This window comes from Thunnus maccoyii, chromosome 1, assembly GCF_910596095.1.
Source record: "Thunnus maccoyii chromosome 1, fThuMac1.1, whole genome shotgun sequence".
Classification (NCBI taxonomy): Eukaryota; Metazoa; Chordata; class Actinopteri; order Scombriformes; family Scombridae; genus Thunnus; species Thunnus maccoyii.
This window is the reverse complement of record NC_056533.1, coordinates 15,665,061-15,685,802: the sequence shown is the minus strand read 5'-3', so window position 1 is coordinate 15,685,802 and position 20,742 is coordinate 15,665,061. Positions and strand designations below refer to the sequence as shown.

At 38.9% G+C, this 20,742-nt stretch overlaps 1 protein-coding gene across 2 annotated transcripts in view; it reads right to left on the bottom strand.

The window, feature by feature from the left end:
- Positions 1-20,742, bottom strand: part of LOC121894983 (FERM domain-containing protein 5-like) — an 83,629-nt gene that overhangs the window by 22,180 nt on the left and 40,707 nt on the right. For both annotated transcript variants that reach the window (XM_042407759.1, XM_042407751.1), the window contains exons 2-4: positions 2,810-2,914; positions 971-1,013; positions 719-797 (exon numbers count right to left, since the gene is read on the bottom strand). In XM_042407759.1, coding sequence (XP_042263693.1) covers positions 719-797; positions 971-1,013; positions 2,810-2,914 — 227 coding nt within the window. The remainder of the gene's footprint in view (positions 1-718; positions 798-970; positions 1,014-2,809; positions 2,915-20,742) is intronic.

Here is a 20,742-nt window from a genome sequence, read left to right as displayed (position 1 = left end):
TTGGATCAAGAAAGCCCCTGTGGTTTCCACAGCGCTGTGATCATTTTATAACTGCTGTTTATGTTTGCTTAATGTCAGCATTTTCACATTATGTTGACTTCACAAAAATAATGATGAAGGACGTAATGACTACGTGGAGTAGTAGTATGGTAGTATGGAATTTCTGCTGGCCTTTTTAATCATGTGACATTAGTCAAAACTCCCCAGCTGAGCCTGTGCCACACACACTTTTATAGTTTAATCTGTGTCATGAGTCTTTAAAATGAGGACAGTACACAAATAATTAAATACAAGCGAAAAATGCATCTTTTTGGGTTTTGTTTTCTGTTCTGTGTTTTGGACAAAGTCTGAATTATCTAGCAAGACAAAGTATTCTATATGCAAGACAGTGTTTGGGTTTGTAAAAGGCCAAATTAAATGAGTGCAGTCATGATGACACATTGCACACCGGGATGGCAAATTAATGACTTCATTAAAACATTTCTTGACCCTTACTGCCATTTATGCAATTTGCATGCAGTAAATGAATGGTTTAACTGAGATGCAAACAAACAACTGAAGAGTCATCAACATGTCACTATTCACGGGTTAAAAAGTTTATTGATGGGAGAGAGAGAGAGAGTCATGACATGCAAAGATAGTCAGACTGAAACCTTACTAACATACTTCATCTCCACCCTACCAAGATGCAGCCCACCACGTTATCTCAAAAACTTACCTGGTGATTTCCTCTCTCAGGGCAGCAGGGTCAGGTGGGTAAAACTTGACACGCAAACACATGGTGAATGGAGGCTGGGCTGCGGAAGAAAGACAAAGATTTCAAATCTTGTATTGTCACATTTCTAATGTGATTTGTCCTTTATATTTAGCCTTTTTTTTTCTTTTTCTAGTCAAATTTGGACAATTTGGACGTGGATTCAAGCAAAACAGTACACACAAACTAATCAGGCACGTTAAATGAAATACTTACATTTCATTTGTTTGGCAATTGACTTCGTGAACTCCAACCAATGCTGAAAGGGAGAGAAAGAGAAGTGAAGACCTGCTCGCTGGGAACTGAATGTTTGGCTGCTAACCTGTCAGTCTGGGGTCTGATTGCTCAGCAGCTGAGCATGATGACTTGTAATCTATAGCTGGAAGGCACACTAGAATTACTCCCATCTCCTTCTCTGCTGTTTATTTAGACTCCCTCCAACGCAGTCACCATGCAGAGAGGAGAGGAGATGAAAGAAAGCTGTTTGGAAGATAATCAGGAGAGGTCTGTTCTCTGTCAAACTAAACATCACGAGTCGAAAACTGGGTCTAATCAGCGAGATGATGACATGCTGATAATAATGTGCGCACAATACAATAACTGTGTAGCACAATGATGCTGTGCTACTTTTATTAGCTTGCAAATATGAACTTTTTAAGCAACACCTGTGTTCACTTTCTCAAGACACTACCACTAAGTAGATGCACCGAAGCAGTGAAGAGTTATTGAGAGAGACAATGATGAGGGTTGATTATTACAAGAGACATTAAAAGAAACTGTAACATTGAGGCCAAAGTCTTCAATATCTCCAAGTGAAACAAGTAAAGAAAACCTTCGGTCTAAAAATGCTTTGTATTATGATTTAACAGTGTCAGCCTTCTCGCAGAGCTGTCACCTTCAGTCTTCTGCTGAGAGGAAGGACACCAGCTGGTTGCTGGTTTCACTACTATACAAAGAGAATCTGTAAAACCTTTTTAAAGCCTTGACATCATGTGTAACACTGTTCACTGTTCAAGAATGCATGATTAATAAATGCTAAATGCGTGATTAATAGTTCAAGCCTTGCAAATTCACCAATTACTGTTAATTTCTTTGATTGATATTCAATCAATCAACAGGGTTGGCCTTTTACCAGCTTACATAATTGACTTGCAGGCTTACCTACCTGCCTGTATATTTATATAGTAGAAAAATAGCATTTACACTAAAGAGCTACTGAGAAAAGTGTCCATCAGTGCCTCTGAGACTTAATTTATAATCTGCTCCACCTGGTAATCCACAAGCTCTAAAAGACATTGTAGAGATAGTGAAAGCTGACTGGAACAATGTACAGTACAAACAGTTACAGAGCTTTTTATAGACAGTGGCCACAGATGGTTTCTTATCCTTGCATCAGCTTCACAGGGTTTACTTGGACATTTTAAGATTTGCATTTGGATAATGTTATTCTCAAAATTGAGTATAGCCTGTTAAAGACACTTTTGTATTACCTGTGACATCTATAAAATGTATTTTATGGGATATGAATGTGTTTGTGTTTTGTTAATTTGTCTGCAGAAAGGATTAGCTAATTAAAGGTAACACATTTTTTCAAATTTTTCAAAGTATGAGCGCACTAGCTATTATTTCCAGGAAACAAATTATTAATTTGTGTTCACATTATATCAAAAAAGGTAAATTGAGGCTACTTTCCAAATATTAAAAGCTGATCTCAATTGTTGATGTCACACTATGTAACTCCCTTATGCGAGCTACATTACAGACACCTATTTTTACTGTAACGCTTCTGTGTTTAACAGTTTTCCCTTTTAATATAGTTTCACAGTCAACAGGAAAAAAAGAGGAATGGGGGGAGATAGACAGGGAGAGAGAGGCTGTGTGTCAAATTTCAAGGGAATGGCTGCACACAAGGTGAGTTAAGTAAATGGAAAAAGGGAAGATGGAGAAATAACAGAAAAAAGGAGAAGAGACCAAATCATGAGTCACGGTGTGGCACAGAGACACAACTGAATTCAACTAAAATTCAGTTGTGTATTAATAGAAATGAAGACTTACCCTCTGCTTGTCTGGGTCAACATATCTAATGCCAAAGTAATCCTTCTCCAGCAGGTTGAGATGGTGGCAGATGAGGTCAAACAGGTACTGTCCCTTGGCATCCCGCTGAAAGAGACATGACATAATAAGTAATGTGCTTGATATTGAAAGACATCAAAGAAGGAAAAAATGAGAAAATGGCAACTTTACTCTCTTTCACAGGAGTCTGCAGCCACCTCATTCTGTCTTTCACAATATTTGCATATTCACACACAGTTAATGAATACCCAGCAGATGAATGGTGCATAAATAAGAACAGTGAGACCCTAACTCTACACCACACTTAGGAAAAACAGCAAGCAATGTTATATTATCAAATGAACATGTAGATAGTGTCACATCAAAACATTTTTTTTCATTCTCATCAGGGAGTCCATTTTTTGGGAACTGAGAAGTCAAAACGGCCACCAGAAAGTGTTTTAATATTTCACTACCCTCAAGGGAGATATATGAGGGCTATCAAATATTCATATTGAGGCAGCAGCCATCTGTGAAAGCTTTGAGAAATTTCTGCTACAGAAAAAGACCTGGAAAAGCAGCAAGACAAGGTGTAGGAAAATGAAGAGGCATGCTAAAAAGGAGAGGAGGCCCTTGTCATGCAATGCAGTACAGAAATCTCATCCTTGCAATATATGAAAATGTTTTCTATCTTTTTTTGTATCTTTAAAGTACCTCAAAATACAATGTTTACATTTTTAGTTAGCTATAAGTTGATAAAATAACTAAAATAAGATAAGTTGTTCAGCTAAATTCAAATGCACTGTAGTCTTAATCAGGCGTGACAGTGAGTGTGAGAGGAGCAGGCCTGCTACTCTCGTAGTAGCTAACTCAGAATTAGCAAAGCCCTTACATAAACTGCATATGCCCCAGAAGACTCATTAACACATAGTTTTAATGGAGTCAAAAACTGTATCAAGCAGGTTCAAAATGGACAAAGACATAAGCTGGACACATAGTCAACCTAGGATAGGTGCACATTATCATTGGGTGGAAGGTTGAACAGGAATTTAAACCTATTGGATAATTGACACAAGGGCAGAAATAGCAGAGCCAATGTCCAGGTGTCACACCCATACACCATAAACAACAAAGAAAAACAAGAATACTAACACTCAATGAGCACTTTATAAGGAACACCATACTAATACTGGTTAGGGCCTCCCTTTGCCCTAAAAACGGCCTCAATTCTTTGTGGCATAGATTCAACAAGATGTTGGAAACATTCCTTTGAGATTCTGACCTATGTTGACATGATTGCATCACATAATTTCTGCAGATTTGTCAGCTGCACATTCGTGCTGTGAATCTCCCGTTCTACCACATCTCAAAGCTGATCTGGTAACTGGGGAGGCCACGGAAGTACACTGAACTCATTGTCATGTTCATGAAACCAGTTTTAGACGATTTTTGCTTTGTAACATGGTGCGTTATCATGCTGGGTGTTGCCAGTAGAAGACGGGTAAATTATGGCCATAAAGGGATGCACATGGTCAGCAACAATACTCAGACACTACACCATCTGCGTGCCTCAGCAGAAATCAAGATTCATCAGACCAGGCTACATTTTTCCAGTCTTTAACTGTCCAGTTTGGTGAGCCTGCAGCCTCAGATTTCTGTTTTTGGTTGACAGGAGTGGAACCCACCGTGGTCTTCTGCTGTTGTAGCCCATCCGCCTAAAGATTTGATGTGTTGTGCAATATGAGATGCTTTTTTGTTCACCTCACTTGTAAAGAGTGGTTATCTGAGTTTCCGTAGCCTTTCTGTCAGCTTGAACCAGTCTTGCCATCCTCCTCTGACCTCTCTCAACAAGGCATTTCTGTCCGCACAACTGCCACTCACTGGATGGGTTTTATTTTTCACTCGAGTACATTCTAGATACTGTTGTGCATGAAAATCCCAGGAGGCAAGCAGTTTCAGAAATACTGTCAACAAGCCTGTCAACAATCAAGTCAAGGTCAAAGTCACTGAAATCACATTTTTCCCCTTTCTGATGTTTGATGTGAACATTAACTGAAACTCCTGGCCTGTATCTGCATAATTTTATCCATTTCACTGCTGCCACATTGAGGTGTTAGGTGTTCCTAATACAGTGCTCGGTGATTGTATATGTGTTATATAAAATCTAGCACAAAGGGTAAGTTACATGTTGATTAATTGATTCAAACCTTTATTTAAGCCTTGAAAATCATTGCGGTTTCTCTCATTTGCAATGATGTCAAGATACAGAGTTAACAACAAAATACGTAGGGTTAAATAGATCAGAAGAGGACAATACTCAGTGAAAACAACTGCACAATGAGGTGAAGTGGTTTGAGATCACAGTCTTGAATTGTCCAGGGGTAGTGAGAGTGTTGATCTTGAGGATGTGTTGAAGATAATTCCATGTGTTTGGTGCACAAAAACTAAAGGCAGATTTTCCAAGTTAAAAATAAACCTGCAGGACTGGTAGCTTAGTTCTGTAGAAAGCATATATCATATATTAAAGGCAGCATAACAAATTCAGTTCATTAAGCCGAAGGGTTCAACTGTGTTAAGAGAATGAATCCAGTATGTCTTCTTGCGATTCAACGAGTTGACTATATCACCACTTCTAGGAGAACATGAAGTTTTTTAAGTTTCACAGAACTTTAATGAGGCTGCAGAGCTATGATTCGCCTGTGCATAATGTTGTGCCATAGCATAACCCATGAACGTCTTTTCTCTCTGAAGTCTGCCGTCTCTGATCTGAGTAGCACCTGATTCAGCTGCACATTCCCAGAAGATGTGCGGAGAACCACTTTTTACACATCTTATAATGTAGACATATGTATGTGTGTAGGTAATGTCATTGTACATGCTAACATTAAAGTCCCCCTCCACTCAAAAATGTATTTTGCTTATTGTTATAGTGAGCACATCCACTGTGAACTTTTCAGCAGTGGAGGACACCATACAGTACATATAAAATAAAGCAGATATATGAGAGCAGAAGGGGGAAAAGAGAAGGGAAAGACAAAACCAAATAAAGACAGGGAGAAAACCGAGAGAGGAGAGTGAGAGAACAAGCTTGGACAGTAAGACACTGATGAATTTGATCCAGTACAGCAATAAAAAAGAGAAGACATGGAGATAGCTGCATTGAAAGGTTAGTCCATGTATGAGCAATTTTGAGATCCAAAGCCATCTCATATGTAGTGAGAATCTCTGTGATGAAGCCTGTCCACACTTCTGTGTCACCCACTATCAGAACAGATCTCAGCACCCCTTAGGTGACATGTGACTTACTCTTGTCAAGGCACCTTGAGAATGAAGTCATCACCTCTGTTTGGATTGGGTTAAACCTTTCCCAAGTTCATAACCCAGGAGCATGTTGTAAAAAGAGACCTCAACTTATTTTGACAAGTTGAAAAATTACAGTAGATTTCAAGTCATTCAACAACTAGAGAGGATTTCACCAATGTGCATAACCAACAACTGGTAAGGTAAAATGATAGAGATTGGTAGAGCCGCAACTATTAGTTGATCATAATCAATATAATCAATTTATAATCAATCAGATTATAAATTGGCAACTATTTTGATAATCAAATAATTGTTTTAGTCATTTTTGAGGAAAAATACTATTATTAATTAAATTGCTGGTTGCAGCTTCTCAAATGTGAGAATTTAAAGCTTTTATGTGTCATACATGATAGGAAACTGAATATACTGGATATTGGACTATTGATTTGACAAAACAAATCCTTTAAAGACGTCACCTTTGGCTCGAGGAAATTATAATGGGCATTTTTCATTATTTTCATAATGACATTTATAGACAAAATGATTCATCGATAATGAAAATAATAATTAGTTACAGCCCCCTGGGCTGAATTAAGCGCATTCACCTTGTAACAGCTTGAATCCAAATGTGCTTAGTATTATTTATATTTGCCTTTAAGATGATTCAAAGTTAGATAATAAAATAATTAACATGGTTGAAAGCACTTCACTCAAGCTGCACACACATTGGGTAAAATATTCAAATCCAAGATGTGATATGAATTTAAGCTAAAGCTTGGAATCTTTGAAAAAATGCTTGTCTGCACAACATGAATCTGTCAAAACATCTGAATAATGATTGAAAAGATTACATTCCAGTACAGTACATGACCGAAGCATTGAGGCAATTCATTAATGATAAACATCTAATTCTAGTCTGTTCAATAAAATCTTCTCACACCAAAGCACAAACTAAACTTCTCCTATCAGTTCCAGTTGTGTCAAGTTGTGCGCTGGTCAGACCTTTCCCAGGATGCACAGGGCTGTACCGCTATCTCCTCTGTCAGTGTGTCTGTATATCACTGTCACAACATACACTCTGACTCACAAGGACAGGCCTGCTGACTAGCCCAGTAGCAAAATTAGAAGCACACATATCCATGTGCAGACACACACAGACACACATACACACATACACACACACACACACACACACACACACACTCTCAATCCTTCTTGCTCTATTATAAATGTCTGTGGTACACCTGTGAAACCTCCAGATCCACGACATTTTCAGAGTCTGTGCCTCCCACTCCCTCCATCTGCTGTGTACTGTAGTGTAAACTACTGTGATGCCCAAAAAAGCCTTCCTAATTAATCATGTTGTTGCTGTGTGTTTCCTCCTATGTGTGTACCAGTGTGTTGCTATATGCCATTTCGAAGTGTGTGTGTTTGTCTGTTACTGATGATCCTCTTCCAAGTAAGTAGTTATGAAACAACAACAGAGGGGCAGGGCGATTTATCTCAGTCCAACACTACCAAATAAAAGAAACGGAATGAAATGTATTAGTTGAAACCATTCATGAAGAGTGCTGGACTCGCACAAGCTGCAGTACTTTTTACAGCAACAGCACAATGTAATTATACACACTTTTTACAGTACAATGGAGTTATAAAACAGATTTTAGGTACAACTTAATATAGGGCTTCTGATCCAGAGTCTTCTATTGTGCATTATGATGAGTGCAGATTATCTTATTGTTCCTGGTAATTTACCTGAGTCTGCACTCTGATGCAGTTTGTAATGACGAGATTGAAGCACACTAACTTTGTTCTGTGCTCATTCTCTGGCTTGACCAAACAGCGGGAGAGAACAAAGAAGAAGAATTCTCTTGCCCATAGGCAGCTGACCAAACACTTGTAATGTATTATACGGTATGTGGTGTTGTGTTGCATACTGATGAGACACACTGAACTTCAGTGAGCTGACCAGGGCTCCACTGGGACACAAAGGCGAGCTCTGAGGCCGAAACATTATTGATCTGAAGTGTTCTTCAACAGCCTTATGAGATTTAAACCCAGAGCCAAGTTGCAATACACTGGTGGCTACAGGGAGGAAATACTATACGTTGGCAGTTAAAGCACTATTTATTGTTTTTGAAGAGATAAACTGCAGATCTATTATGTGGTTTGTGGTCATGTGATTTCAGCGTGGGAATTGCTTCTCTCACTGTTTTCTCTCCCTTACGCTTTTATTATTGTGGGGGAAATAATAAGATCCATGCTATCTTTGGATTAACACCTTTTATCACAAAGCATCAATATATCTGGAAATGAAATAACTTGCTAGTGAGATAAACTGTCATTCAGTACGGAACTTAGACAATTGGTTTTCCATTGGAATAGATGTTTTTTACTCAACACAAGGACTTGTTAAATTGGTTCACTGATTGTGAACAAATTGTTTATGTTGCACCCCATTGTTTACTGTTTTGCAAACCTGTATACTGCACCTGCTCATATGTAAATATCAAATCCATCATACTGTACTATGGTGTGTCACTTACATTTACCTGGTCAGACTATTTCTGAATGTCTCAAAAAAATAGGCATAGGTTTCAAGGGATCAATAAAGTAATATCTATCTATCTATCTATCTATCTATCTATCTATCTATCTATCTATCTATCTATCTATCTATGTGACAGCTGAGTACTTCGATGAGGCTGTAGTAATAGGGCATTAAAACAGATTTATTGAGTTGAGTTTTAATCAGTAATGCGACATCACATTTCAGAATAAACAAAGCATGGTTTAAACATTGCTTACTGTCATCTCATCGCATCACGTTGCGGAGAATTGGAACTAGTAATGAGCTTAATGTCAGCCTGTTTTCCTGTGGGTTCATTTGGAATTAGTCTGTACTGGGATGAAGAGATTTGAATATCTGTTTCTTTCCTGCAAATAATGTGACAGCCAAATTGTTTTCATGCTTCTCTACGTCAAGCATCTACATCCATGCTTAAACACAGGTCTCATTAGGCCCGCTGAAGGTGCTCATGTAAGATTAGTTAAGGTTAGATCTGTGAAACTTGCTGCACAACATATTTACATTAGTATCTGATAAATGTGTTTCCATTAATTACACTGTCATCCAAATCAGCTTCCCAATGAAATGAAACTTATTTCACCATCTGCTTTTTATACTCACTCAGTGTGCAAAGACACACATATCACACTTTGCTAATGTTGTCAAATTTCTAACTGAAAGTATAAAATCAACCCAGTCACACAATCTGCATACAAATAACATGACTTTACACTTTCAAATTGTGTGCAATGCACACGCCAAAGTCCAATTTCACATGCAAGTGATATACCTATTCAACGCTACATTTTTAACCTTTTCACATATCATTTAACACCGTTGGTTAGGTTTAGGCACAAAATGCAGTTGGTTAGCTTTAGGCACAAAACACAGAGGGTTAGGTTTAGGCACAAAAACTACTTGGTTAGGGTTAGGGAAAGATCACAGTTTGGGCTATAAAACTAAAATGCTTTCAAAAATGCCAGACGTGATGTTAAAAATCCCTGTTAAAATGCCTGCACATGACAGTAGAAATGTCTGGTTGGTGGTCTAGGACACTGCTTTTTGCCAGCTGATTGTCTAGCTATCCACCCAACCCCCAACCCGCCTCCTCCTAATAAGCCAAAAATCATCCTATAAAAGGAAAGAAAATCATATTATATGATGTCACTTCCTTGGGAAGGATTAGCGTATCACCTGCATGCAAAATTGGACTTTGGTGTATGCACTGCACACAAGTCGTGCTATTTGTACACAGATTGAAGAGAATGGGGTTGATAAGATACCACTGAGGTTGAGTTTCTTTTATCTAGAGCTGTCTTTCAGGGGCAAGGGGTATTCATTAAGAAGATTATTTAAATTATATAACCATGCTGGGACCTTTGACAAAAATAAATGAGCTGGGGCCATGATGATTACCTTGTCAGCATCCATTCAGTTCATGGAGAAATCATTAAAGTCTGCTATTTGATTTTGCTGGTCCTCCCTGATCAAGACAAATGGCTGACCTGGAGGCCCTATTCTCTTCATGTTGTGTATGTGTGCTTATGCAGGCCCTTGACTGGTGCAAGTAGATTACAGGCCAAGGGCTAAATAACTGCTCAGTCTACGGTAACAGATGCAGTTTGCCTAAGAATACAGTCTTTACATCTTGCACCTCTGGATACAACTGAACTGAGGAAGGTAGACAAAATGATCTTGTTTCTTGGAACAATCAGAAACACTGATTTTGAGGTGGGAAATATTGAAGAAGGGGTACTTTTAGGATTGGCCAGGGGGTCAGGGGATTCAAGAATCAGCAGAGAGATATTAGCCGGCCAAAAAAGACTGCAGCTTTTGAGGTCATGGAAGCAGAGAAGGTCTTTTAATTGGCTTCAAAGAGGTTCTGGCAACTTTATTACGACTCAGCAAGACGAGGCAAGGCTTTGCCCAGGCACTCCAGGCTGATGGGTCTTGTCGTTCCCAACTTTTAGAAAGATGACTAGAGTGTGCTCTGATGATCAGTCTCCCTGGGAAACCTTATAACAGATTAAGGAGGTTGTTAAACATCAAATTCAGGAGGAACAATACAGATTCCATCCTGTTTGTGGAGCAGTGGATCAGCTCTTTACTCTTGCAAGGATATTGGAGGAGTCTTGGTAGTCTTTTAACCCATTCTAGTTTGTGAACTTGGCGATGGCTTGTGACCGTGTTCATTGGGGTGTCTGGTTGGTGGGCAGCTGTAGGAGTATGGGATTGGCAAGTCCACTGCTGTGAGCCATCAATAATTTGTATGACCAGAGCAAGAGCATTTGTCTGCATCATCGGCATTAAGAAAAGTGCACTAGTGGGTGTTGTATTCTGCCAAGGCTGCACATTGCCACTTTCACTGAATTTGTTTGTTTCATGGGCAGAATCTCAAGGTACAGCTGAGGAAGGGAGAGTGCTCAGTCTAGTGACAAGAAGACTGGATCACTACTTTTTGCCCCTGCTGGCTTCATCAGGCTGTGACCTCCAGAATACATGTGTTGGTTTGTAGCCGAATGTTCCATGATGGTCTGTTCCTCAAAGTCAAGAAGCCATGGTTCCCAGAAACCAATTGACCCGTTTAGGCTGGTAATGAGTTGCTGCCCCAGTTGAAGGTGTTCAAGTAATTAGTTGTAAATTGTAACTGGTAATTAAATGTGACGAGAGGACTGTTGCAGTCATGCATGCATTGTAGTGGACAGCTGTGGTGAGGAGGGAGTTGAGCCTGTTGGGAAAGTTATCTATTTACCATTCAATCTACATTCCAACACTCACAGTATTCATGAACTCTGGGTGCTCTGGGTGGGTTGCAAGGTGTCTGGGCTCAGATATGAGCAAGAAGCTCAAAACTGCAACTCCTTCATTGGAAGAAGCCAGCTGAGGGGTTTTGGGTATCCGATCAGAGTGCATTGTGGATGGCTCAAACATACACATGAGATGAGACATTGGGGTAGATCCTGAAAATTATCGAGAGACTACATATCCCAACTGACCATGGGGAGGAATGGAGGACGTGAATGGGAGAAGGATGTCTGGGGTACTCTGCTTAACTTAATGAAATTGCAATTTAGACCCAGGAAGGAAGCAGAAAATGGTTGCATCAATGGATTATAAGAAAGTATTCGTGTCAAATTGGGGAAAGCTGAATGTCAGTAGACAGTGAAATTGTTTTGGCAGTAGCAGTAGCAGTAGCAGTAAAGGTGATTGCTGGTTGTCAGAGCAGATGTACCAGTAGCAGCCACAGTGGCAGAAATTTGTGTGCAACTGCATGTGCACATGTTCATGTATGTAATATGTTTATTATGGGTGTGTGATGTGTTTAAGAGTAGTAATAGTATGGGGGCGTGTGCAGCGGGCAGCCATGATATTAACCACAGTGACTCATGGGTAAATGTGATTAGTGCAGGCCTGTCTGAGGGAGAGGAATGTATTAAACAAGCAGAGGCCCGTAAGTGCTTTATGGAAGCACGCGCTGCGTTTCATCACAGCTATAATAAAAGTGATAAACGGAGGAATGGAAATAACCCAGACCGGGGCCAAATGATCACTGTGGTCCTTAGTGGAGCGTCAGTAGCAGCACGCCGCTCTCTAAGCCTGGCCAGGGCTTGCGTCAGATTAATTATTGAGAGGGGTTCCATATCAGCTTGGGAAACACCACATCAATAAATGATGGTGTCATTTTAAGCTAGAGGATGGAAATTGCAACAACAAAGCAAATGGTCCTGAAAGGCTACTTGTTTCTAGTGCAGCGTCTGCGATGCTTTGTTTTAGTTTAGTATTTACATACATAAGCTCCTGGGTAGAGGGTGATTAAGTGGCAGAATGGTTCATGGTGGTCTTACACAATGCCTGCTTCTTTGGGACTCAACTGCAGTGCCGCAAGTTAGCATATCTCAGTGCCCCACTGCATGATCTCTATGCCGATTGTCACTGCTCGTAAAGTTGCTGCTGCCAAGGCTGAAAACAGCAAAGCCAGTAAATGGCTTACTATAATCTTATGATATGGTAATGTGTACTTTCCATACTCTGGAAAGCAGGCACAGAAGTAGTGGATGCTCCCGTCAGTCAGCAGCTGAATAGTATTTCAAAATTTATGCTCAACACGCATTCCGTGGCAGTCTGATTGAAGCAATAAATCACTTAAATTACAATGTCGTCTGCAGATGGGTCAAGTAGTTATTCAGGTATATTGTATACACATTGTGGCTTATTTCAAAGTAATGAACTGCAGGTACCAGCACATTGGTGATAAAATAGTGCTATATTGAATTTAAATAACCTGATGATGTTCTGTAGGCAACAGAAGGTTTTGTTTGGTCTCAGTATGTACAAAGTAAAGCTGAATAAAGTGCAACATGTTGGAAGGGGACTTGCTTAGTGATTCTTTGCAATGCTACTAAAGGTTATAAGATCAATACCACTCTCATATTAGCAGTTGGCAGCAGCTTCATATTAGCTCTTATAGTGGCCTTTAACGAACACCATTTCCCATAAGCCCTAAACTATTCAAACGTCAAGGCTTGACAAAAGGAGGCGAGTCGAGGGGTTTATAGTCAGCAGACAACACAGCTAAAAGGTTGGGAAAATAACTTCAGAAGAGAGCGTTGGTGAATATTATGGATATGGATGAAACCAAGTCACAATGACTTAAGTATCAGCGCAAGTAGGTTTCAATGTGCTGCAGTGGATGCTGCATGAACAGTAAGCCTCAGAAACACACATCATTTTTCTGAAAGACACACGAAATAAACATTGAATAAGAGGTTACATTAAGTTAGAGGAGCTAGTAGGACAGAAGCTAGCCCAGATCTAAAATCAGTTCCTTTAATGATAAGCTGTAAATCTAGTGCCTTTCCGAAACATCAAAAATTTAAAGGATTGCTAAGAACGCATCTCACCTCATGAATGTCAGTGAAAACCCAAAACATTACTATAAGTGAGATTTTTTCTTCAGCACCGTGATCAAGAAGACCACGGAGGAAGCTGTTGTTGCACAAGTGACACCAGATAAGTGCAATCATCTGAAAACATGAGGCCACACATTAGTACAAAATACTGACAGTGGGGGGAAAAGCAGTGAATAAAACTCTACTCTCTGGTAATTTTATGGGGATGACTCATACCACTGCTTATGGATTCTCTCCATGTAATTCCTCCACACTCTATTACATTGGGTCTTTATTTAGCTACACAGCCATTACTTTACATTTGGCTGTATGCTGGTGATTTATTCTTGATGAACACCACAGTGGCACTTATTTAACTTGCTCAAACAATATTACTTGTCCTCAACATAACTCAAGAAACAACAATGTGTGTAAAATAATGCTGTGAGAATGTCTGTTTTTGTTGCATTTGCATGTTGTATTTACAGCACACAACTCCCTGTTAGAAGTGTTGGTAGATGTATTGTTGAACTTTAGACAGTCAGACTAGCTGTTTCCCTACATGTCAGTCTTTATGCTAAGCTAGGCTAATCGCCTCCTGGCTCTAGCCCCATATTTATCATACAGACATGAGAGATCCATCTACTAATCCAACTTTCAGCAAGAAAGCGAATACGTTTTTTTTTACTCTTACTTAAAACATGAAATTTTTCATAATCTAACATCACCATGGGACGGTTTCAGCCCCCTTTTTGCATGATAAAATGATGTTTTTGTTTCTTTGTTATTTTTATCAAGCTCATACATACAAATGTGTTTGACTAATACATCATTGTAGCTTGAACTTAAAGTTACTATCACCATCTTGAAACAATAGTCTGGTGCTCATATGAACACTGAAAGTGGTTTTGCTTGCTGCAATCAATCCACAGTCCTTGTTCCATCCAAAAATGTATACCACAGTTTAGGTTTCAGTAATCTGAGTTAGTAAAATCAAGTGGGCATCTTCAGAAGTTACTGTCAAGTCAAGTCAAGTCAATTTTTATTTGTATAGCCCAAATTCACAAATTTGACTCCAATCTGAATAAGGAAAAACTTGTTTAATGGGGAAAAAATGGAAGAAACTCTTTTAGTACAAAATTTCCACAGACAGTGTTTCCGTGCGGAGCTGTAGTGGAGGAATAGTAACACAAAGAGGGAAATCTGAGATAAAAAGACTTAAGTTGGAAGATAATTACTTAGTTTGAGTAACTCAGAATGCCAAAGCCTAATATTAACATATCTATTGAAACACTGAATCACCCACCAACAGTCACAATCACTATGGCTGTGGATTTTATTTTGCTGAAACTATGCACAGTTTTCAACCTCAAAGACATAATCTCCTTCATAAAAATTGTTCTGCAAACTGAAGAGCTTTTTAATGTACAATCTCAGCCCATGAGACAACAACACGCTTTCATCAGGTATGACATTACTTGACTGCACAGTCAGTGTAATACACCTCCATCATCTCCTTTTTATGTTTACGCACATACCCCTAAAACACCCCTCAGCTGCAAGAGGAAAGACAGCGATCCTCTTAAAAAGATGTTCACTGTCAGCAGCCTGCCATCTTATTGCCCTTGAAGTGGCCCAGTGGGACTCAGCGATGCTGGCACTGCGTTCACAATCAGTGCTCAGTTGTGTAAATCCTTTCTCGTTTAGATAGAGGCTCAGGCTCCTGGGGGCTCCATTACAGAGATGCCACAGTGGAGAAGTGGTCCTGAGAGCAGGAAACCCATAAGGGGCTACCATACTCTAAGCTCTCACAACTTAATTACACTGGTAAAGGATGTTTTTGGAGAGGAGAGGAAACAAGAGAGCATTGTACAGGTGAGAAGGCAATACAGACGAAAAAATAATAATAAAATAGCAAATAAAGCAACAGTACAAAGAGTTTTGTTGCCCCAGTTGAAAAGTCTCTCAGGCTTTTCTCCAGAAAATGGGCAATGATGTGCATGACACAAAAAAACAACAACTGCACACCTGTTCTCTCTGTCCTTACTTTAACCCTCCAGCCCAGGGGACTGAGCAGTGCACTTACAATAAGTCCTTGCAGAATTAAAGCTTAAATCTTAAATCTTAAAGCTTTAGGTATAACTCAATCTCAATCCTATTTATCATCTTTCTTCAACCTGGATTTTAAAGTCTTTTTTCATCTCACCAGATCTGTGGTCTTTTTTGATGTAGAAAAAACATTTGGGTGCATTTGTGGTTGATTGTTGGACTGTGTCAACCAAATTGTGTGTTTGCAAACAAAATATGAGTATCTTCACCTTCACCTTCAGACGATTGACAGCCATATGCAACAGTTCGAATATGTATGTACAGTAAGCGGCTCGATGTATGATGTTTTACATGTGCTCTTTGAGCTAGATGTTTTACCTATTGGATGTCATGTTACAGTTAAGGTGCATTAAGTGAACTGCAACCTCAAAACTTGAGTAACTGTGACTGCCTCAAACACTGTTGACAGTCCATCAAAATCCCTGACAACATGTCAAATTCAAATGACCATAAACTGTGTCAACTCTCATCGTCTCAACACACTTTTTAAACCTGCAGAAACATCCAGCCCTCTCCATCAAGGTAGGATAGCAAAAGTTTTAGGTAGGCAGGTAGAAACAAACGATCTAAAGAAAGCAAACATCTTTCACTGCTATGTCAATTGACTGCAACCATGAAATATAAAACAAACTGGTAAAGTGATATAAAAGGTGAAAATTCAGAGCAGGAAATGTTTAGAGTCAAGTGTTAGTGCAGCTGAGTCTTTGCTCTCTGTTAAGAAAGGTAAGAGCCAGTGTCGTGTCTGGCATTTAAACACGCTCTGCAGCAATGTATGCCCAGTCAACATTTTCACTGTAGCCTTGTAGTCTAATCTTAGTAAAAAATGTCTTTATAGGCTAAAAAACATATTTCACATAAGGAAATGTGTGTAGAAAATGTGAGGACAGTTTGACTTAGATAAATGATATCTTTGAATGTGTGGCAACTGTATACCAGATTCTTCTATAATAATATTTCCTTTCAGGCAGACATCAGAGAGAAAAGTGTCCAGTGTTTCTTTGTGGTTTTAGATACATAAATTGCACACTTTACAGGTGATGATATTGATAATGAAGCTCACAAGTAACACATAGCTTCTTAAATTATGTGGATCACATTTCATATACTGATGCACTGTCAGCTATGTGAGAGTGATGTTTTTGCCTAAACGTCCTATCGTTGTTATTTAGTAGAACATGACTGATATGACATTATACATCAAAGGCAGAACATACAGAATCAATACAACTGGCTCATCCAGCGGCCATTTTGTGCCATCTCCTCCAGCAGAGATAAGACATATACATACACACACGGAAACCTGCAGGGTTCAACTAAAACGTTGTGCTAACAGTTTCTCCTTTTTCATATCATTTATATTTGTAACAAGAATCAATTCATGCTACTTTTAGCTAAAAGCAAGCAAAGCATGTTTAGACCTAGTAAAACGACAATCAGAGGAAACTATGTGGAAGTTTAGATAAATTAAAAGCAAATGTGTGATATATTTTAAGCTTAGTTACTTGATTGTTAGTCTTTAAAGTTTAGTCTTAAGTATATTTTCAAGCTATGGACTAAAATTTGTTTTCAAAATTGGTGTGAAAGGCAGAAGGAGGAAGACACAATTACTTCCTCTACTTCTGCATGAAGGCCAGAAATAATATAAAAGGTCTTGTTAGGGTGTTTCAAACATATACATATAACTTCATGATATTATTGATCAACAGTGATGTCATTCTCAGCTCCAGAAAGCACAGGAAATGACAACAGCCTCGAGATATTACTGACTTGTAATCCTTCTCATATTGGACTATTACTGTCATTCTGAATTGAGCCTTTTAAGAATGAGGGGACACTCTAAATTGGATTCACTAAACTGTGCCAAAAATCTGGAACATTGGTCCTGATCACAGGAGACGTTCTACAAATAGAAAAGTAATGTCCTCCACATTTTCAATTATTAGTATGAGGTTTTACTTTAGTCTTGGAGGTTTTTAAGATATATAACTGCAAAACCAAACTGTGGTTAGAGCAAAAGAGTGTAAAATAATAGGATTTCAGCCTCAGAAACTTTGAGGGATGGTTTTAGGAATTAACTGTTGGTGTCTTTCTATTGGTTGTTTTGTTCCATTTTCAGATCAAATATCAAGATCCAAAATAAGCATACAGTATACATTTGACCAATTTCATTTACAAAAAGGTAATATAATTCCATACCATGTTTTGTCAGTCTATCATCTGTGTTTATTCAGATGCAGTTCAAGCATCACTGCGGACTCACTCCTTGATACCTGTACCATCTGGCATCTGTCAGGGTATGAAACTGTGCTAGTAAACTCATACTGTCTTTTAGACATACAACAATAGAAAGCTCATTACTGCAGAGCACATTGAAGGCTCACACTCAAATAAAAATCAGGTAAACAAAAAAATAACCCATCAATCATTTCCAGTCCAATTGTGATGACAGTTTAATATTGTGTTGCATGCATAATGATTTTAAACTGTTATTTCCAGGAGCCTGTACAATTGTGACAAATATGAAACAAGAAATGCTCACAACACAACAAACTAATATGAACTTTGCAGGCACAGCTTGATATGAGCAAATACCTGTTATACTTTATGTCGAGGTTTATTGTGAAAACCAGTAATTTCTAGTTTGAAATGCATTAAGTGGCACCTGTCAATGTACATATTCTATTGAACTGGCCATGAAGTCCTCCTATACTGCATGGCCCAACGCTAAGAGGAAGCAGAGTTGTTATAAGAAAAATAGCAATAGATAAGTACATGTACAGTTGAACTTTAAGTGCTTATGGTACATCCAGGAGGAACTGGGTGAGCCCCAGGGAAAAAAAGATGTTTGGGCTACTACTAACAAAATGGTATTAACAAAAACAGCACCAAATACTGAAGCAGAAGAACCAAAAAACAAAACAAAAAAAAATCACAAAAAAAAAAAAACTTAAAAAACTTTGGATTAGTACTATTTACAACATAATGTCACATCTAGATGGATCTGTACTCATCTGTTATTTGAGTAGCTCAATTTGATCTAGCTCAACTGCTAGATCCATAAATCTTTGCTGGAGATTAAAAAATGACAGCAAAAACATGACAGGGATTTACCACAACCGATTCATTAAAAACAAATCACAATCCATTAAGCAAAACTATTGCTGTTCTGTAGGATAGGGTAAATCTTATAGGATATCACAACATCTAATAAAACCTCCATACAATCATTTAGTGAATGTATTATTAACACAACATTTTTTTTCTGACACTTTAAGATCATTAAACTACAGTGTTGTTGGGCAAGATTATGTTATCCAACCTTTGGAAGGCTGTCTCTCCTCTGCTCTGCTCTGTGTATGTGGTGTGTGTGTGTGTGTGTGTGTGTGTGTGTGTGTGTGTCACCGCCCTTGGTGAAACACAGAGAGCAGAGGAGAGAAACTAGCACACCCATAAATGACAGCAAAACATAGTAGAGTCTCTCACACTGAGCTGAAATGAAACAAGGGCACATAAATTAGGTAAATAACAAAAACATGAGTTTTTCTGAATATGAGCTGTGTGCATTTCTCTGTGGACTGAGTATTTTGATACTTTCACAGTATTTATATAGCACCTAGACCTGCTTTATAATCAAAAAACGAAATGGAAATCTCCCTTAGGATAATAAGTCCCCCTTTAAGAAGCATGCCTTCAAAAACATAATCAATAACACCAGCCACCGTGCTTTTCTTTAAAATAATAAATTGTGAGTGACAAGGGCTGTGGCTTGCTTTGTCACATGTTGAGGTTGTGTGTATTCAAATGTCTACTTGACTTGCATCTAAAAGTAGTGCATACCTTCTGTGACACTTGTTATATGATGATGGTGTAAAACATAAATGCTTCAAAAGCTGTAATACCGTTGAATATTAAAGTGATTTTGTTCGCTCCAGTAGAAATGCACTGTACCGGGTGACATATTCCTCTTTGTGGGAAGTCAGCAAATTCCAGTGCACACTACAGTACAGGCAACTAATAAATAAATTAAGTACAAAATAGAAGCATTCATTAAAATTCTTCCCTCTCTTTTCAGCTCTAGGAGGTGTTAAATCTTGACTCTATAGTGACGATGGCTTCTATGTTTTTTCATTCATGCAAAGTGGCAGAAATAAGTGGTACAAGTAGGCTAACTGCAGTAAATGCCCAGAGGTCGCTTTACCCAACAATTACTCAGCTTCCTCAGCCATATAATGGCAGTCCATTTAAGAGATTAACTAAAGGGGCACTGCAAATACATAGGTGTTACTACTTGGCTGAGCAACCATTTGTCTCACTGTGAAAAGTAAATGATAAAATTCGCTGCATGCGATTGTGGTTCAATTGGTGAGTAAACAACCCACCAATACATCCTTTGAACAAAATGCAAATGAAAACCTTTCAACTACAAATTCAATGTATCTTGCAGAACAAAAAAAAGCTAGACAAAAATTTCACTAGCCCACTAGACACATCCTTATGTACTGTGACACTTTATTTTTTTCTGGAAAGACCTTGGCTCCTGGCTGAGCAGCACCTAACTGTAGGACTGTAACAAAAGTCTTTGAGTTCTGGCACCACAGACAGTAGTTTGTTCTGTAAAAAGTGCTAACAGCCGATACTGTTGCCCTGACCGAACAGTCAGCAGGTCAAACGTGTTACTGATCATGGCCCGTGATAGAAGGAGGCGCCCTGCATCTGCTGCGCTTGCATCCAGACAAGGATTCAGAAGGACACTGTGAACTCACACATCAGGCATCTAGGCTCAGCTATCCTAAAACCCTGTTCACACATGCACATGTATACATGCAGGCATGCACACACATGCACAAGGTTTACCATTATCTTATTTCATCAAAGTACCAGATGGTGTGCACAGACAGAGAGACAGACACACTCTCAGACAATGTAGCGTCAATGAATCTTTCGCACAAAAGGTTTTTCATTATCCATCCTCATACTCTCTCAGAATGCACCATGAGCACTCTCATACATTGGATGAATTGGTTTATTTCCTTTGGGGACAATGTGACCGTCAGTCTGCTGTCATA